At 34.6% G+C, this 18,068-nt stretch overlaps 2 protein-coding genes across 5 annotated transcripts; one reads left to right on the forward strand and one right to left on the reverse strand.

Moving 5' to 3' along the window:
- Positions 1 to 4,375: 4,375 nt before the first annotated feature.
- LOC110663949 (uncharacterized) lies at positions 4,376 to 10,807 on the reverse strand. Of its 4 annotated transcripts, none has more exons than XR_002496613.2 (11): positions 10,228 to 10,792; positions 9,954 to 10,131; positions 8,698 to 8,807; positions 8,204 to 8,272; positions 7,893 to 8,008; positions 7,743 to 7,797; positions 6,896 to 7,016; positions 6,208 to 6,255; positions 5,295 to 5,389; positions 4,767 to 4,943; positions 4,376 to 4,537 (listed from the first exon to the last, which is right to left on the reverse strand). XR_002496613.2 is itself a non-coding variant. In XM_021823454.2 (11 exons), the coding sequence occupies exons 2-11, from the start codon at positions 10,035 to 10,037 to the stop codon at positions 4,842 to 4,844; spliced, it is 837 nt and encodes a 278-aa protein (XP_021679146.2). In that variant the 5' UTR covers positions 10,038 to 10,131; positions 10,228 to 10,807; the 3' UTR covers positions 4,376 to 4,841. The 4 variants fall into 4 exon arrangements, 3 of the variants coding, with proteins under 3 accessions (XP_021679146.2, XP_021679144.2, XP_021679147.2); XM_021823454.2 differs by adding an exon at positions 9,729 to 9,765 and having other exon boundaries at positions 4,376 to 4,943; positions 10,228 to 10,807; XM_021823452.2 differs by having other exon boundaries at positions 4,376 to 4,943; positions 10,228 to 10,791.
- A 4,161-nt stretch (positions 10,808 to 14,968) lies between these two features.
- Positions 14,969 to 18,064, forward strand: LOC131182898 (uncharacterized). Its single transcript, XM_058152276.1, has 5 exons — positions 14,969 to 15,448; positions 15,876 to 16,310; positions 16,664 to 16,756; positions 16,873 to 17,012; positions 17,380 to 18,064. Exons 1-5 carry the CDS (start codon positions 15,050 to 15,052, stop codon positions 17,819 to 17,821), a joined length of 1,509 nt encoding a protein of 502 aa, XP_058008259.1. The 5' UTR covers positions 14,969 to 15,049; the 3' UTR covers positions 17,822 to 18,064.
- Positions 18,065 to 18,068: the final 4 nt, after the last annotated feature.

Below are 18,068 nucleotides of genomic sequence, written 5' to 3' on the forward strand. Positions count from 1 at the left end.
GTGGGGTTTGGTGACACATTGAATTTGATTGGGGATGTAAAGGGGTGGGGTGGGTGGTGTCACGGGTGCCTCACACGTGGCTAGATATTGTCCGCTTTGGGCCTCAGCCTCAGCCCTCACGGTTTTGTTCCTGGGCCGAGCCTCTGCCCAACCCAAAACGCGTCTAACCAAGCAAGGCCACCCCCTTCATATAAGTCCAGGAACACCCCCATACTTGGCCGATGTGGGATTGAGTCACCTCTGTGACATCTCCCCCACCCGATCCTGCAACGACCTCGTTGCAGTCCGGCCACCCTGCCTACACCTTTGTGCGCTCCTGCCTACACCTTTGTGCGCTCCTGCCTACACCTTTGTGCGCTTGGCGTGAGTCGACCAAGATGGGTCGGCTCTGATACCAAATGTCACGGGTGCCTCACGTGGCTAGATATTGTCCGCTTTGGGTCTCAGCCCTCACGGTTTTGTTTCTGGGCCGAGCCTCTGCCCAACCCAAAACACGTCTAACCAAGCAAGGCCACCCCCTTCATATAAGTCCAGGAACTCCCCCATACTTGGCCGATGTGGGATTGAGCCACCTCTGTGACAGGTGGGGGGTGGGAGGGGCGTGCGGCTGATTTTGAGATCTAGAAGGATGAGGGCACCGCTTAGGTGTGGGGTGGGAGCGGGCTAACGTGCGCCACGGAATGGGTTGCGCACACCCTCGCCCTGCCCTCGGGACAAAAGCGGTCCACTTCCTGACTTTAGCCATTAATGGGTATTGGGTAAAATGATAATGATGTCATCCATTCCATCTTATTGTGCGTAGTGTGGCTTTTAGATAAGCCATCCCCACGGACACCGATATCGCCCCCGCCCCCAACCTAGCCCCCGGCCCCAGCCCCGTCTCCGGCCCCGCCTACCTATAGGGTGGCTCTGCTCTTTCTTGCCTGCTTTGGCACGTATTCTTTTTTTTTTTTTTTTAGAGAGGGGGGGGGGGGGGGGGGTGGTGTTGGGGGGTTTTGTGGATGGTGATACCGGTCGTTGCGTTTGGAGTTTTTGACTGAGATGGCAGTAGCAGCAGAAGCTTGCGTTACCATTAAGAGTTACTTTCAGGGTTTTGATTTTATACGTGAAGCTGCCAAACTTTCATTTGGGCTTAGACATTAAAATGGACCTAGTTGTTACGCCGGACTTTATTGTTTGGTTTATAAGAGAAATTCCCAATCTCTAAAAGGTCATCTCTGGGCTATGTAGTTCATTTTCGGACCATCCAGTTCATTGTGGATTTGCTTCTGAGGTTTAAATCTAACGATGCTGACTGCTGGGCCTCCTGGTGGTCGACTCTTCGGTGGGAGGTGTCCAGAAGCTGGAGGATGGAGAGTTTATTGTTCAAGCAACAAAAGATTGCGTATCCAAGAATTTGAAGAGATAAAGAGGAAAAGATTCATGGACGAGTTTTAAACCATTTGTTATATCTAATGCGTGTCGCAGATAAGGCTGTCCAACGACGTGTTGCTTTAGCTCTTGCACATCTTTGTTCCCTAGATGATCAGAGAACCATATTCTTTGATAATAATGGCATGTCCCATTCTTTGTAATCGTGCAAGTTATTAAATTTAAAATTGAGAAAAAAAAAATTATTAGTTTAGAATAGTGTTCGTTGACTTTAGATGATCATAATGGTTCGAGATGGTTGATCACTTTTCTAATGCAGGATTGGATTTACTTCTTGGGTTTCTAGGCTCTACTAACCCTAAGCAACAAATTGATGAAGCTAGTTTTACAGCAACCACAGTTGCACGAATCACTAATAAATAATAAAGTGATGAGTACAGTATCGTTTCTATGAGTATCGTGTTGAGTAACGAATTATAGTTATTTTAATTATCTAGACGATCGAATTGTATAAAGAAATAATAATTAAATATAAACTAAAAGAAATAAAGTCTAAAACAATTATCTAAACTAAAATAACAATGGATGAAAACAATCCTGAGTTAGGGCTTCAATCAATTATTGAATCAATCTAATTCATTCATTAAATGAGAAATTATTACTTCAATGAAAATTAATTCTAAAATATCTTAGATCCTCTCTCAAGGTATCTAAGGTGTATTTCAATTAGAGTCAAACTCTACTTTTATTGGTGCTTAGTCCTAATCAAAACCCTTTAAGATTTATAATTAATTTTGGAACTCTACAAAGGTTATCAGCCTATCTCTATATCAGATTTTCTAAGTTTAAAATCTTGATTTTTTAATTTTAATTTTTACCTTTCAGTCTTTCAATTAATATCTGTAATTAATACTAAGTGGGTACCAACATATAGCATGCATTAAGATCACAAGAGATTATATCAAAGAATAAAATAAGCAATGTATTAAATAAAATCAAATCAGATCCATAATAAAATTGAGAGAGTTACACTCTAAACCTAGAATAAAAAACTTACTCACCCATAGTGAGTTTTACAATCAAGTTTATAAGAAGAAAAAGAGAAGACATGAGAAGAAAATAGAGTGAAAGAACTCAGAAAGAGAGTTGCAGCGTTGGACTTTTGGAATTTCAGCTGAAAACTCCTTCTAGCAATCTTGCAAATCTTGTTTTTCCCTTGCCTCTCTTGAAGTTGATATGCCTCCTTGAAGTAAGTTGGCTCTTGAATGTAAAATTCTCACTTCCCTCAATTCTTGACTTGTTATATCTTAGAAGGATTAGGAATCCATCTGGGTCGAGTTGGAAGCAAGAAAAGTAGCATTAGAATTGCTGTCAAGGGACTTTACATGGGCCGTGTAGTGATACACGCCTCGTGTAACTTTTTGCCACTTTGTTTTTTAAGTTTTCTTTAATCCAGAGAGTTGCACGGGGTCCAGGAAGTTACACGAGACAGGTTATACGGCCCGTGTACTGCTTCTGGCCCTGTATTCTTCACTTTTTGACCTCTAAATCTCTTCCAAACTCTTCTTTGATTCTAGAACTATATAAAAACACTTAATAAAATATAAAAATCAATGAATTAGTTGAATTAACATATTTTCTAAAATAATAATAAAAACACATAAAAAATAAATATAAAAAGAAACTAAATACTAACAAAATGTAATGAATGTTAACGTTAAATATCTATATAATTTGATAAAATCACTTCCTACAAGTTAGCAAATAAAGCAATGACTCTTTCCTGTGGATGCAGCTCCCCCTTCTCCAACACCACAGGTGGTTTGCTGTCCAAATCCACGTGGTCTTTATCTTTTCAGTTTTTTATGATGTAACATCATAAATTTGAGTTGAATGTTTTGGAAGTTATCTGCCATTATAATTGAAGAATGCAAATAATTTGTCATAAAAAGGCCTTTGGTTTACAATTTTGTTATTTGTGATCACAAACATCCCTTGAACTTGTTTCCAGTTCTTGTGTTTGGAGGATATGATTTTGGTGGAGTCTATTTAAGACTATTCTGAATGAAGATTGAATTGTTTGAGTTGAACATAATTGTCGAGAGGTAAATTTTAATATTGATTGGCTTGTTAATCATGCAACCTCTTTCCCTGTTAGTGTTCATGAATTACAACACCCTCCTCATAGTCTGTTTCAGTGATTGATGCGTGATCAATACAGTGTAGCATATAGTAGAATGTATTTAGTTCCTCTGCGCTTTTGCTCCCTTTTTCGTCACCAAGAATAACTGCATGTGCGCATTTTTTATTTATTTTCATCGCTTCAAATTTAACAAATGAATAGCATTAGAATTTTTTTTAAAAGAAAATAAGAAAAATAAAACCAGAATTACAGATCAATTTAAAAAAATTGATTGTAAATTAATTTTCACCAATGCACACCATACGCACTTTATTAGCCAGCACTCTCATCATTAATTAAAAAAAATAATAATAATCAATAACTAATAAGAAGGATTGGGTTGGGTACAACCAGAAACTTGCACCAACAAAATCATGGAAGTGTAAACTAGCAAGGAAAAAAAAATGGTCATATGTTGTACACTCCAAACTGTAGCAGTTCCCTTTCATGGTATGGTACACATCACCAATGACAAATACCATTTTATGTCTAGCGGTGAAGCCAAACTAATAACACAGAAAACTAGATTTTATCAGGATAAGTGTCTCTTGACAAATTATAATGACCTTTCATGGTATGGTACACATCACCAATGACAAATACCATTTTATGTCTAGCGGTGAAGCCAAACTAATAACACAGAAAACTAGATTTTATCAGGATAAGTGTCTCTTGACAAATTATAATGATAATAACCATGTGTAAGGATTAATCGAATTGATGTTCAGACGACTACTTTCTATCAAAAAAGCTAATAACAAAGAGCTGCCATTATTAAATTAAGATATCCAGCACAAAAAAAAAGAAAAAAAAGAAAAGGCATTTAACACGAAAGCTGGGCCTGAATTCCATTCAGTTTCTTACAATTAGTAATATACAAACAATCCAACCTACCTACAGTGATCTACAAGATCATGTGAGGGCACTGCAGTCTTGATCTTGGTATTCCACATAATGCAACAAACAACCACTTGTTTATTTAACCTAAATGCAATCATACAAAAAGCTTACGTCAATGATTTCTCCTTACAAACTCAAGATATTTTCTTCTTTCCTTTTTGCAGTACAGGAAACTTGATAAACTCAACAACCCACTTCTATGATTAAATGGGAATTCGGTGTCGATGCTTCAAGTGAAGTTATGACAAGAAGCATTTTATCATGCATAAAACCATCTAATTAAAAGACAGAAAAAGAAGGCGGCAGCAATAACCTAAAAAAAGAGAGAATGGGCCTGCTTCCGTCACAAATCTTGCTGTTACAACAGTCAAACACTCCAACTGCTATACTATCGTGTAAGAAGGCCATAAGATGGCAAGTCTTCTAGCCGCAATATATCATCAAGCAGCAGCTCTCTTTCAAGCTGACGACGTGTGGATTTCATAACCATCTGTGGCAAAAACATCAAAGAAGTTGAATAGCACAATATAACCATTTTATGTTGTTCACAAGACTTGTCCAATAATTGACATAAATATCTATTACTTCTCATCAGCCAGTGGCACATCTGGAAAACCATTTTTGTGTGGCATTCCAAAGTCCTAGCTATTTACATAAAGCAATAAGACTCCCTCAAACTTGAACTAGAATTATGCTTCCATTAGTGATTCCACGATGTTGCTTCCAGATTCATTTCTTACCAAAAATACGATGCTTACATGCAGAGATAAAGGAAAATTCATGGGAGTTTGCAAAACCCTTGACTTATTTCTACAAGAAAGTTTATGATAAGAAGACATACATTGAAGTCCATATATGATGCGTGCATGGTAAGCCACTGATGGTCCATTAGCTTGAATGTGATGCAGTATAGAAGATCAAATGCTAATTCATTCTCTGCCAGGGCAAACAGCAAAGATACTTGAGTAAAAAAATAGCATACGTGAAACTGATAATTTTTTGTCTAATTAGATGATAAAAGATTAATTGAATCAGATCCTCAAAAGTGGACTTTCTAAAGTGAAGAGCTGCAAAATTTCTGCTTATGGTGCTGATAAAATAATGTAGAAATAGGGGTGGTGAGCATTCGGTTTGAACCGAACTGAACCGAACCGAACCGACTAAATTATAAAAATCGAATTATATATTTTAGAAACCGAACCGAATCGAAATGGGTAAAAACTAAATCGAACCGAATCACTTTATTTCGGTTCGGTTTTAAACTGATCAGTTTTTATTTTTGATTGATTTTTTTATTTAGACTTGATTTTCAAGTTATTTTATCTAATTTTGACTTTGGTTTGAACCAAATAACCATTAATCAATGAAATTAAACAATTAATATATATATAAAATTAAATATAATTCATAAATTTTTCATAAAAATAAATCAATTCAAAAATCGATTTGGTTCGATTTGGTTCGATTTGAACATATAAATAACTATTCGGTTCAGTTCGGTTTAAACGATTTTTTTCTCTTCAAAACCGAACCGAACCGAAATAACTGAAATTTTTATAATGTAAAACCGAACCGAACCGATTGAATTTTAAAAGCGAACCGATTGAACCAAATTGACTCGGTTCGGTTCGGTTTTTCGGTTTGAACCGAAATCTGCTCAGCCCTATGTAGAAAGAACAAGAATGATTTCCATTTTTTTGCTTTTTCATTTTTTCTTGCAAAGTTTCAAGCAACAGTGGGAACTCATATGGTACCTGCTAGGAATTTCAAGAAAGTTGCTCCAACTATCGATCGTGGCTTGACTGTAGAATTGAAGCACAGTTTAACATCCAGAAAAAATTAAATTTCAGCACAAGACTATTGCTTTGGATAAGCCATGAATGTTAAGAAATGTCACCGTGCTTTATAAAGTAAAAACAATTGGTCCTGCCATTGATTTTTCTCTTTTGTTTTTTGTATTCTTTCTAGTACAACAGAAAGGGGATGCCAGGAATTGAACCTTACATTCAACTACCAGGCTACTTACCTGATGGCTGCAACATAGATTAATTTGTTTTGAGCATCTAAAATTAATTTTCCTAAAAAAATGAAATGTGACAACACACCAAAAGCTTAAGCCACAAAAACACCAAGCAAGCCAGGAAAACACAGTATCAGCCCATCAGGAAAATTAAAAGGCCTCATTTGAAAATCTAGAAAGCAGTATATGATATCAAAGCACATGCAAACAATTTCCATAGAACATCCATAAGTTTTCCCTCTTCTAAAGGATCCAAAATGCAATCATTAGAGTCAAAAATGGAATTTGGACAAGAATAATTAATTACAATGAACAGATTCAGCAACAGAAGGAACAGAAATTTTGAAAGGACATTTGTAAACTCCAAATAGTGTTGTGCATATAAATAAAACCAATGAGCTTCTGTTGTTTCAAGAAATAACCTGCTTCAAGATCAAGCATCTGAATGAGCATGAATGTGATGTTGACACCAGCTACAGCAAATGGGTATTCCCATACTGACCGATCACCTTCTCGCTTTTGAAGAAGATCCTGGAAGGACTTCTGCATTGAAAGTTCAAGCAAACTGAAAATTTATTCGACTTCAAAATGAAATTATTGCATGGGATTATAACTATTACAGTTCAGCGAGAAATAGTGACTCAAACATGAATGCAAAATTGTATCACGCATATAGTCAGAAAAGCACAGGCACAAATGTGATAAAATATAATGATGTATCTTAACCGAACCAAGCACTGTTGCATACACAAGAAAGAAACACAGATACACAATATAATGTTCACACTCCATGCCATCATGTCAGCAGCAGCTGAACTATCCATAAGAGCCATTCACAAGGTGACCAAAAGCTTAGTAGAAAACATCTTGTACTTTATGCAACACCTTTAATGAGTTGCACATTTATGCTCCTACAAGCAATTTGGACAGATGTCCCAGGAGCACAAAACAGCAGTGTCTTTAAGTTATTGATCGTTTTACTAGCTATTGTACTTTATAAGACATCCAATCAAGAGCACATACATGCCTATACATGCAATTTGGAAAGACGGCCAAGGAACACCAAGCACATACATTTCAAACTAGCATAGTTCTTCAACTGTTTGGTTATTTTACTAGCTACTAATTCAACTATAATCATTAGATTATTTAATGCATAAGAATTCACTAAGCATCTTATCCAAAGGAAGGAAAAGAAGGGATAATATCATGAAGAAGACTCAGTGGGACTAAGAGAGTGTGAGCTAGTGATGTGAAAACAATACGCACCGGAAAATATCTAGCAAAGAACAACAAGTTTTCCAACGATATAAAACCACCACCCCTGCAAGATAATCCAAATTATCATACATGTAAACAACAGTAGTAGAGGAAAAACTGTAAGCAACCATGGAATTAACAAAGGTTTTGCTGATTTACCTAAAATCTGTTGATGGATCCTTTCCTTGCCAGCCCATTTCCTTCCACTGCTCAGATATCAAACCACAAAGCTCTTCTTCTGGAAAGGCAGCATTCCATAGAGCCCTCAAAGCCTCCTAGAGTAAATGCAGCAACAGTACATCATGGTAAGAACAGAAAGCCTTCAACTTTACAAATGTGATTTAATTATAAGTACAAGTTATGTCACTTATGTGCATTAAAAATCTGCAAACAATCAATTTATTGGGTATATGGATACTATTTGGCATCACACTCATAAAGTTAAATCGGAACTTCAGCAGAAGTTGTACCTGATGCTCAGGGATTGAACTATCATAGGTAACATCTATACGACTTTGTAACTTCTGCAAGCACTCTTCCTGATAATACACAGAAGAAATAGAAACAATAATGGAATTTTCGTAATTTACAAATCACAACTGTAGAAGAAAGAATCTGCAAGTATTCCTCCTGACAACCCACAGAAGAAATAGAAACAATAATTGAATTGACACAAATTGCAAATCATAACTACAGAAAAAAAGATACATGAAGGACAATTTAAAGATAGAAGGGTGTAGCTTTAATAATTCTCATGTGGCACCAATGAGACAAGAAATTCCAACCAGGAAACAAAAAAGATCAAGACCAGTATATTATAAATATGGGAGGAATTATAAGTTATGGAAATAACTGTTCCAGGGAAAAGAATCTCCAAGTCAGGTTCAATGTCCTACAGCATTGGGGCTTGACTCTTGAAGGAAAGAAAAATAACTGCAAGTTAATTATATCACAGAAACAGCACCTGGGCAGGGGTTAAATCAAATGAAGGGCGAGCATCACTCTCTCTTCTTTGCGCACACACACAAGAAAGACCGCGACCAAGCCATGCCGCTGATCCTGCCACAACCTCAGCTGTAACAAAATAAAACGTTCTGCTTATGAAAACAAAGTTCCTAAATGCTCTGTTATATAGCATGGAAACAAAACAAGAATTTATATTGTTTAATATTGGCTTAATCTTTAGTAATTCCACACCCAAGTAAAAGAATAGCAATAAGGGCATGGCACACACTCAATTCTCATGCACAAGTGCCTCAAAATTCCAACAAAGGAATGCAAGCTTCCTACAAGACTTTTAGAGAAAATCAATTAAAGATCTAACAATCTTTCTACAGAGCCATATAATGCAGTAAAAAGTGAAAAAAAAATATTAATGGTACAAGACAAGCCTAAAAATTATAATGAATGACAACTAACTCTGGCAAAATGCGCAACTCAGGCATAATAAAGTGCAATACGAGTAAGTTAAAAGAAACATAATTAACCCAATCAACAGGATGCAAAATAAGTCCTCAATCCAGATGCCAGACACTGTCAGAAAAGAAATCATGATATACAAATATATATCATCAAATTAATGAATGCCAAGAAAAGTTTTCTCCAAGTATACAAACAAAAACTTTTGCCTATTATAAAGGCATGCTAAGCCCTTAGAACAGCCTGGCTACTGTATTACTTCTTGCCCATTTAGAAAGATTAATGCTGTATGAAAACAACCAAATGCTTAAATAGATGGAATGTTGCAAATAAATTAACTACAACTTTTAGCAAGAATAAAAAGTATACAGCACATAAATACCAACCAGCAAATCAGACCATGATTATGTCCAGTTCGCAAGTTGAAACATATCAAGATAACATAAATTATAATCAAAAGTTTTTTTTTATATAAAAAAAGGCACTGAACAGTAGAATCCATATTTACAACAAGCTCACCAACCAAAATAAAATTAATGGATAGTATAAGTCAGTATTTGCATCAAGCTCACTTACCAAAGCAGTTGTGTATATCAGCACACATTAAGCTAGCCTGAAAGTCAATGTTAGTAAAACCTAATCATACATGGCCTGATCTGAAATTACGTATTTGATGTTCAAAAAAGCAGAAGAGAAAAAAATGCGCTGGGAAGGGACAGAGGAGAACCAAGTTTTTTATACAAAAAATGGAAGTTTCCAGAGGATGTTGGAGATGAAATACAGTGGAATTCAAAACATTACCAGAAGTCGAATGGCAGGTGTTGCTACCTCGCTCGATACCTTGAGATATCCTCCTGACAGCGACAAATGACTCACCTCTGTCATCCATTCCCCTCTTCTCTCTCTCACTCTCGTCAATCATCTATATTCACATGATCATCTCACAAACCCTAAACAATTCCTCCCCCACAATCCACGCCTGAAAACGAACAGGAAAACGAAACCTAATCAGGACCCAATTAAAAAAAAAAAAAAATTAACGCATTCAAAATTCACTGAAACTATAAAATCTGACCTAAATAGTACCAAAGCCCCCAAGAGCTCGTTATCGAACAATCCAGAATCCGCAATGCCGGCCGAACGAGTATTAGAACCGGATCGGAATCAGCAAGAACTGATTTGAAACACAAAATACCACAAAATAGGAAGAACGAGCGATTCTAGTTCTTCGTTCTTTCACCAAAGTTATTTTTTTAAAAAATAATAATAAAAAAGAGTTCGATTAAGGCTAGAAACTAAATTCAAAAATCAAAATAGAGCTGAGGTTACTGGCGAAGTCGTTCTTAGAAGAATGAGAGAAAATCTTGAAAGAAATGCAGAAAATCTACGCAGAAGAATAAGAAAATAAAAGAGAAAAGAAAAGCTAGGGCTTCGAGATCTAAAAAAGGAAGTCCATGGGATGTTACAGAGAGCACAGTTTGTCTCTCTTAGTTTCTCTGGATTATTGCTTGGATGTTAGTTTAGCGAGGAGGCCGATATTTTAGACAGACTGTAGAGGGAAAAAAAGAATCTAATTAACAAAATAAATGCATCTTTTGGTCTAAATTATTTTAAATTTAATTTCTTAAAGTTGTTGTAGGTAACGGATTTGATGGAAATGTGCTTTCACCGGAAAAGCGCTAGAGCGAGAAACAGGTCGTCAGGTCGTAGCGGCGATTCCCGCATGAAGTCGTAACCGTTAGGATAATTTTGTAATTTAATAACGGAAAATGAAAATTTTATTTTACATTTCCTTTATTAATTTCTTTTTAATTCATTTACTAGCAAAAAATGAATGTTAAGTGTTACAATTTTGTATGATTTTATCATTTAAAAATATCATTGTATTTTATATTTAATTATATTTTTAATTTAATGGTTTATTAACAAAAACAAATTTCTCAACTATGATCTAAAAAAATGCTTTTTTTTATTATAACAGTGAAAGAAATGAAAACTAGAAATGTGGAAAGAAAATTGAAAGCAGAAGTGAGAGGACGAAATTGTCCTTCTGAAAAAGGAGAAAAAGGTCACATGGGATGTTACCGAAAGTGGACCATGGGGGCATGATTGATGGAGCTCACACAAGTTCGGACCCACCGTGTCTACTTGCTCACTTGCGATAATACTCCAAATTAGACTCTGCGGGGTCAACTTTGCGTGGGTGTGAAATTATTTTTGAATATAATTTGAAAGTCATTTGACGGATAACGCAACCGAACAATGTTTGATATGGAAAGAGATTAGAAGACAGGATTAGGCAAATGGTTTTCCTTACAACCAATCATATATGGGTTAGTGATGGATGAGAATGGACAACAACTTTTTTGTATGGTGGCCATGGCCAGCCAAAGAAAGACATGAGCACCTGGATAAAGAATCTTTTCAACCTGCCTTTTCAAATTAAATTTTTGGGGATGAAACAGAAAAGGTAAATTGGTAATTCATTTTGGAAAAGAAGAAAGAATAAAAAAGAAAATTGGATCTCGTAATGATTATTAAGGTACAAGTTCATTAAAGAACCCTTTTAGAGTCTTAAGGTTTGGTACATTCGAGATGGCATACAAATACTAAATTATGGGTCACCGTTGCGGAACCAGGTGATTTAGCCATAGATTCAGTCAAAATAATCCTGATTCCCAAGTGGAATCTTGCATTAAAGGAACTGGGGGTCATATTCCATGCATTTGATCCGGCATTCACTGGATGTAGACTAATGAAAACATTCCAAATTTTACGAAATCTCTGATTAAATAATTGCTTATGGGTCCAGATATTTGCGCAAACGGAGGTTATTTTTCTGGCGAAACGAAACTGGGAGTTGGGCCATGGATGGATTGACAAGCTCAGTCACTTCATCCAACATCGTAGGCAATGGGCAGTGCTTTAGGACTCATGTAGGCCCATAATTAAGGCAAAATCAGTTGTTGTGGACAAGAGAAGAGGATGGAAGGTTAGTTCAGCCAGGTCCTAAATCTTTGCGCTTCAACTAACTTCATTATCTGGCTGTCTTTTGCTTTCATCCATTTTCTTTCTGGAACAATATCCACATGTCATAATTTCACTCATCATTATTTCATTTATTATTAAAATTTTTATGCGCCTAGCCCTACCCAAAGAATAAATATTCATTTAATTTTGTCGAACTTAAATTCATAATATTAAAAGTGATTTCAATTGAATTCCTTCATAAAATATAAAATCTGAAATTTGAGTCATAATTAAAACTAAATAAAAAATTATTTTAAAAATATTGAAAAAAAAAGTAATTTTAAAAATCCAAATATGAGTTTTAATCATAGTCAACTAGAGCCTAAGATTAGTTTGGCTACAAGTCGGTTCAAGCTTAGAATTATATTGGTCTAACACAAAATTTAATCGAAAACAACTTGACAGAAAATCAATTTTTAACAAAATCAAAATTATTGGTCTAATTTGATCAAATTCAAAATTAAAATAAAAATTTTCCTTTGACAGAAGTTAATGAAATTCAAATGAGAATTTTAAAAAAAAATTAAGAAGATTCTATGGTATGATTTAAATTCCTTCAATCAATGAATTAGATTCTAAACATAACTGAACTAATGACTAGACCTAGCATAAGAACAAGAGACATAACTTAGACTTTACATTTTTTTTTTCAATAAACTTGACATTATGATGAAAGTATCTTTGTATCTACCATATCGAGTACTCACTAAGGCCTTCGCTCTGCCAGAATAGCCAAACTCTGAGACTAAGAGAGATGTTTAGCTGGCTAGTGGGAGTGTCGAGGTTTGATGCTATTGTCCGCACTGATGAGAGTACATTTTGTATCTGCCATATCGCATACTCACCAAGGTCTTTATTTTTCCCGAATGGCAAAAGCTCTAGGGATTAAGAGGTGTTTATCTATCTGTTGGTTTACTTTTATGTCCAAAGTTGAGGTGCAAATGGATGCTTCGAAGTGGTTTAAGCAACTGAAACTTTGAAGGAGGATTGAACAGAATTTGGTCTAGTTATACTCAAGATAGGATTGGGTTATTCCTCATCTTGGATAAATAGGCAAGCTAATAAAGCCGCCCATAACTTAGAGCTTCCTTAAGTGATGCTAGCCATTTAATGTTTAGGTCAATGTTTATTCTTTTTTGCTTCATATTGTTCATTCTAATATTCTTTATCGATCGTGGTTTTTCACTCAACTTTCCCAATCATAAATTAGATATATGGGTGAGTTTGTTAGCTCGGGTTAGTTTTAGACTTCTTAAGTTTTTCATGGTGTTTAATATATCTATCTATATTATAAAGCAAACCAAGTTTTTCCTATAAGTTATCAAGTAACTTGGCTTGTAAATCAATATTAATATACTAATGTTTAAATTTTTCTTTAATCAATTATATTAAATTTATAACTTTAAAAATAAAACAACAAATTGTATTAAATTATCATTAATTTGTAATTTATGGCTATTATTTTATAAAGTTGATAAAAATGTAATTATATTTAAAAATTAAATTAAATATGTAAATATTAAAAATAAATATTGAATGAGAGTATTATAGTTATGTTATAAATTTTAATGATTAAATTTAAAAAATATTCAAAATAATTTTAGTAAAAAGCAAATTATTAAAATTTAAAGTAATGCTATTATATTAGTGTTTTATTTTTCAATTAATTATGTCAAATTTATAATTTAAAAAAAATAGAATAATAAATTTTATTGATTTGTAATTTATCATTATTATTTTATAAAAGTGATAAAAAAATGTAATTTTATTAAAAATTGAATTAAATATATAAATGTTAAAGATCTATATTATATATAAATGTATAAAGGGGAGGGGGAATATTAGCATTACCCAAAATACCCTTAATGAGACAAAATTTAATTGACCATTAAAAATTAATTTATTTTAAATTTTTATTATTTAAATTAATTTAAATTTTATATAAATTTAAAATTATTAATTCTATTTATACTTAAATTCTATTTATTTTCCACTCAATAAAGTTGTTTATTACAAATTAAAATAAACAAATAGAATTTTAAACCAATTTTTACATAACTAAATCTGTAAGTTTTAAAATTACAAATATGTATGAGATATATGGATTAGCATATTTAGTTAAAATTATCATAGTTTTAACTAAGGGTGTATCGTATATCTGTTTTTCATGTGTGTGTTAATTAGTTTCTATTGACAAAAATATACAAATATGTGTAAATTAAATATAACATAAAAATAATAAAAAAAATAAAAAAAGTAATTAAACAATACTTAATTAAGTTAATCAAAACCATTATTTTAATAAATAAAATGAATTTTAAATTTGAAAAAATTTCAACAACATATTCTTAAGAAAATAAAGAAACAAATTTACAAAATATTTTAATATCTATTAATTAATTAGTATGACAATTTTTATAAAATTCTATTAAAAAATCAGTATTTACAAGAATACAATATGTAACGCATATTATAAAAAAGCTAGTAAAATATTAAATGAGACTATTATAATCATATGTTATAAATTTTAACGATTAAATTTAAAATAATTTTAATAAAGTATAAAATATTAAAATTTAAATTAAATATAAGAAATAATTTTTATTAAATTTATACAAACATAAATATTTAGCTTGTATATATATAAAACTAGACATCATTTAAAGAAATCAAAATGTCTGATTGGTCCAATTGTCCTAAGAACACAGATTTTGAAAAACTAACCGGAGTATTATTGAAGGCCCCTATTTTTTGTTGGGCTTCTGCCTCTAGCACCATTCTAATCGTCAACCCACATAGTGAGCCTCAATTATCTGACTTTCTCTATTATCTCAGAAATTTGTTAATTTTGGATTAAAGCTTGAAAGATGATGCAGTCGCCATGTCTCCACCTCTGCAAGACCTCTTTCACCGTCAATCATCGACTGGGGTTTCACTACACCCTCAAATCCCTTTCCACACGAAATCTTTCACTTGCCTTTAATTTTCGAAAACTAAACTCTAAAAGTCTCACAACCCAATGCCAGAACAAACCCCGCCACCGCCAAAATGCAAGTCCCAGAGAGGGAGTGAAAATAAAGGGGAAAAAGGAAAATGTGTGGAGCATTGACAATGATATGGCGAAATCCGCGGCGGAGAAAGAAAAGGGGAGAACCAAGCCGAGGAGGAGAGGGAGGAGAGTGGTTAGACGGAAGCGGAACAGAGATGGCAGAATCATGGTCTCTGGTGCTATGCTAATGGAGGTTGAGACTGTTCTTCAAACTCAGGTATGTCCAATATTATTTTTCTCTTTATGTCGTGTTTGATTGAAATTGCGAAGAAAAACAATGGTAATTCATGCTTCAATTTTGACCTGAGGAATGTGAAGTTTATTTTGTTGATAAGTTTATTTAATTATATTGGTTTTGGTTAATATCTAGTTGTAACAAAATCTGAGAATTTTTGGAGCATTTTATGAGGCAATTAGAGCTGGTAAAGATTGACCTTTGTTTCTTCATCACAGTTATCATTGTTGGGCGTTATATGGGGCATTTGCTTTCTATTATTCATTTATAATGTTCTTCTGAATATGAGTACTCTTCTGTTTTCCTGCGAGAGCAGTTACTTCTTATGCTTTATGCAATTGCAAACGCAAGCAAGGTATTTCTTTTATCTGAAGTGATGACAGAACTGATATCGATAGTTTTCTCTCAGGAACCTGTAATAAGACCAGCATGGAATACATTTGCAAGTAGTGTAAGTGGGATATGGAAGGGGGTGGGAGCAGTATTTTCACCCATCACTGCAGAAATGGAACCCATTGACATTGGAAGCAGGAATGAACATTTATATGACTGCTATACTCTTTCTCACATCGAAGTCGTGTCACCCCCATCTGAAGGACAGATATCGCAAATCCAAAGGAAGATAAATTGGGTGAATCCTTATGGCGCAGTGCTGCAGCATGTTGTAGGCAGTAATAGAATCAAAGAAGAAGACAAAACTGTCAATGCGTCTTTACCTCCAAACCAAAGGGGTGATCTTGGTACAAGTCGTATTTTGCCTGATTTCAAGTCTTTTGACTTTGAAAAGAGTGATTTGCTGGAAGAAGATGCCATGGGCAATGAACCAGGGCTTGTTTTCTTTGAGGTATGATCTACCTGAGCAGAGCTCAATTAACATTGTAAATTGGGAGAAAGTGATGACATTGTAGCACGTCGGGGACGAGAGAACTGAATTGTGAGTGTGTATGTGTGTAGCTTAGCTTTTTATTCCAATGCCATGAGAGTTTCCTTATTTTAATTGTTTATTCTTGTTTTTATGAATACATTTTTTACTAGCAATCATTTTATTTGAGAGCTAGTAGAGGAGTTACTTCAAACAATTTCATTTGTCTAGTTTCAATCAGTGGTTGCTTCACTAGCAACCACTGATTTCAGATATATATCACTAGTTCTTTTCTGATCAATGAGGTCAGACTGATTTTGTCAATGGATTGTCAGGATGGATCGTATTCTCGGGGTCCAGTTAATATTCCGGTTGGTGAAGTAGATGATTCCAAGTATTATCTCACTCCAACTTCTAAATTTGAACAAGTTCAGCATGGCATGTTAGTGCTATGAAGCATTTTTAATTTGGCAGACCTGTTATTCAGCTTCTTCTCTTAAATTAGGAAAAATGGTTATGGGTTTCTTAATGTTTTCCTCCTTAGTGTTTGGTCAAAGGTTGCCACAAAAGACTCCGTATTGTTCACACCATAGAATTCAATAATGGGGGTTCAGACATACAGATAGTGAGAGTTGCTGTTTATGAAGAACAGTGGGTCAGTCCAGCAAATATCCATGATCACAGGTACTTGATGCTTTATTCCCATTTATTAATGCAGTTTCACAACACTCAACAGTTATGTGTCCTATTATTCAAGTATAAAATGGTTTATATTCATCTTCTATTGCCCCTTGGCTTTTGGGTTAAAAGTGTTAAAAAGGGGTAAAATAGGGAAAATATCTCCAATTTCCCTCGGTTATGGATTTTCCTTCTCGCTTTTTTACTTTCAGTCTTTCACACGTCTGCTTATTATCATACGTCTCCCATCTTCAATATCTCCATCTTCCTTCTCTTGTCCGTTCATGTGTGTTTTCCTGCCTTCCAACTAAAAAGATGAAAAGTTTATGCCTTCTACTGCAGACTAATTTTACGCCTGTTATGATGTGAACAGTGATCTGGAGTTTGATCTAAAGCCATTTTCTCAGAGGAAACGTACCCAGCCTTCAGAGCTGACTGGGTCGTGGAAAGTTTTTGGGGTGAATGCTACTCCAGTATTTGGAGATGAGATGGCAACTGTAGATAGCAATAGTGCCCCATATGTTTACCTTTGTACAGAAACCTTGAAAAAGAGGAGCTTGCCTGAAAATCCAAACTACTTTGGGGAGGAAGAGATGGTAGACATGCAAGATGTGACTGTCCTTTGGCTGCCAGGTGGTGTCACAGGATATGTTGATGTTAACAAAGATGGTATCCTTTGCATTGGAGTTGGGTGGTACTCAGACGAGGGAATCAACCTTGTCATGGAAAGGGATTATGGATTGGATGGGATGCTCAAGGAAGTTCGGTGGAAATCCGAGTTGAAGAGAAGATGGTCTGATCTGCACCTTATGTAAAATTTCACTTCTTGTGTATTGGTCTGTTAATATAAAGGGTTTTATTTGTATCCTTCGCATTCAGGATCTATTACATACATGGTTGAGAGATTCCAATAGGATCAGGGTAGCATAGAGTTTAATCATTTTTAGCATGCAATTCCACACATCAACCTGGCATACTAGTTTGTATTATTCAAGGTTATTAAAGATAGTTTGACAATGGTTTATTCATTAGAGCTCTTTGTAAGAGAGTTTTATTCAGATT

Source organism: Hevea brasiliensis, chromosome 9 (assembly GCF_030052815.1).
Source record: "Hevea brasiliensis isolate MT/VB/25A 57/8 chromosome 9, ASM3005281v1, whole genome shotgun sequence".
Classification (NCBI taxonomy): domain Eukaryota; kingdom Viridiplantae; phylum Streptophyta; class Magnoliopsida; order Malpighiales; family Euphorbiaceae; genus Hevea; species Hevea brasiliensis.

What these genes read in the sequence shown, in the direction of transcription:
- LOC110663949 (XM_021823454.2), bottom strand. Translation starts at nt 10,037, where the DNA reads ATGACAGAGGTGAGTCATTTGTCGCTGTCAGGAGGATATCTCAAGGTA. An exon ending in CACCTGCCATTCGACTTCTG is followed by an intron (nt 9,766 to 9,953) that starts GTAATGTTTTGA and finishes ATTGACTTTCAG; the next exon opens with GCTAGCTTAATGTGTGCTGA. An exon ending in TTGATTTAACCCCTGCCCAG is followed by an intron (nt 8,273 to 8,697) that starts GTGCTGTTTCTG and finishes GTGTATTATCAG; the next exon opens with GAAGAGTGCTTGCAGAAGTT.
- LOC131182898 (XM_058152276.1), top strand. Translation starts at nt 15,050, where the DNA reads ATGATGCAGTCGCCATGTCTCCACCTCTGCAAGACCTCTTTCACCGTC. An exon ending in CAGGGCTTGTTTTCTTTGAG is followed by an intron (nt 16,311 to 16,663) that starts GTATGATCTACC and finishes ATGGATTGTCAG; the next exon opens with GATGGATCGTATTCTCGGGG. An exon ending in CAACTTCTAAATTTGAACAA is followed by an intron (nt 16,757 to 16,872) that starts GTTCAGCATGGC and finishes TTTCCTCCTTAG; the next exon opens with TGTTTGGTCAAAGGTTGCCA.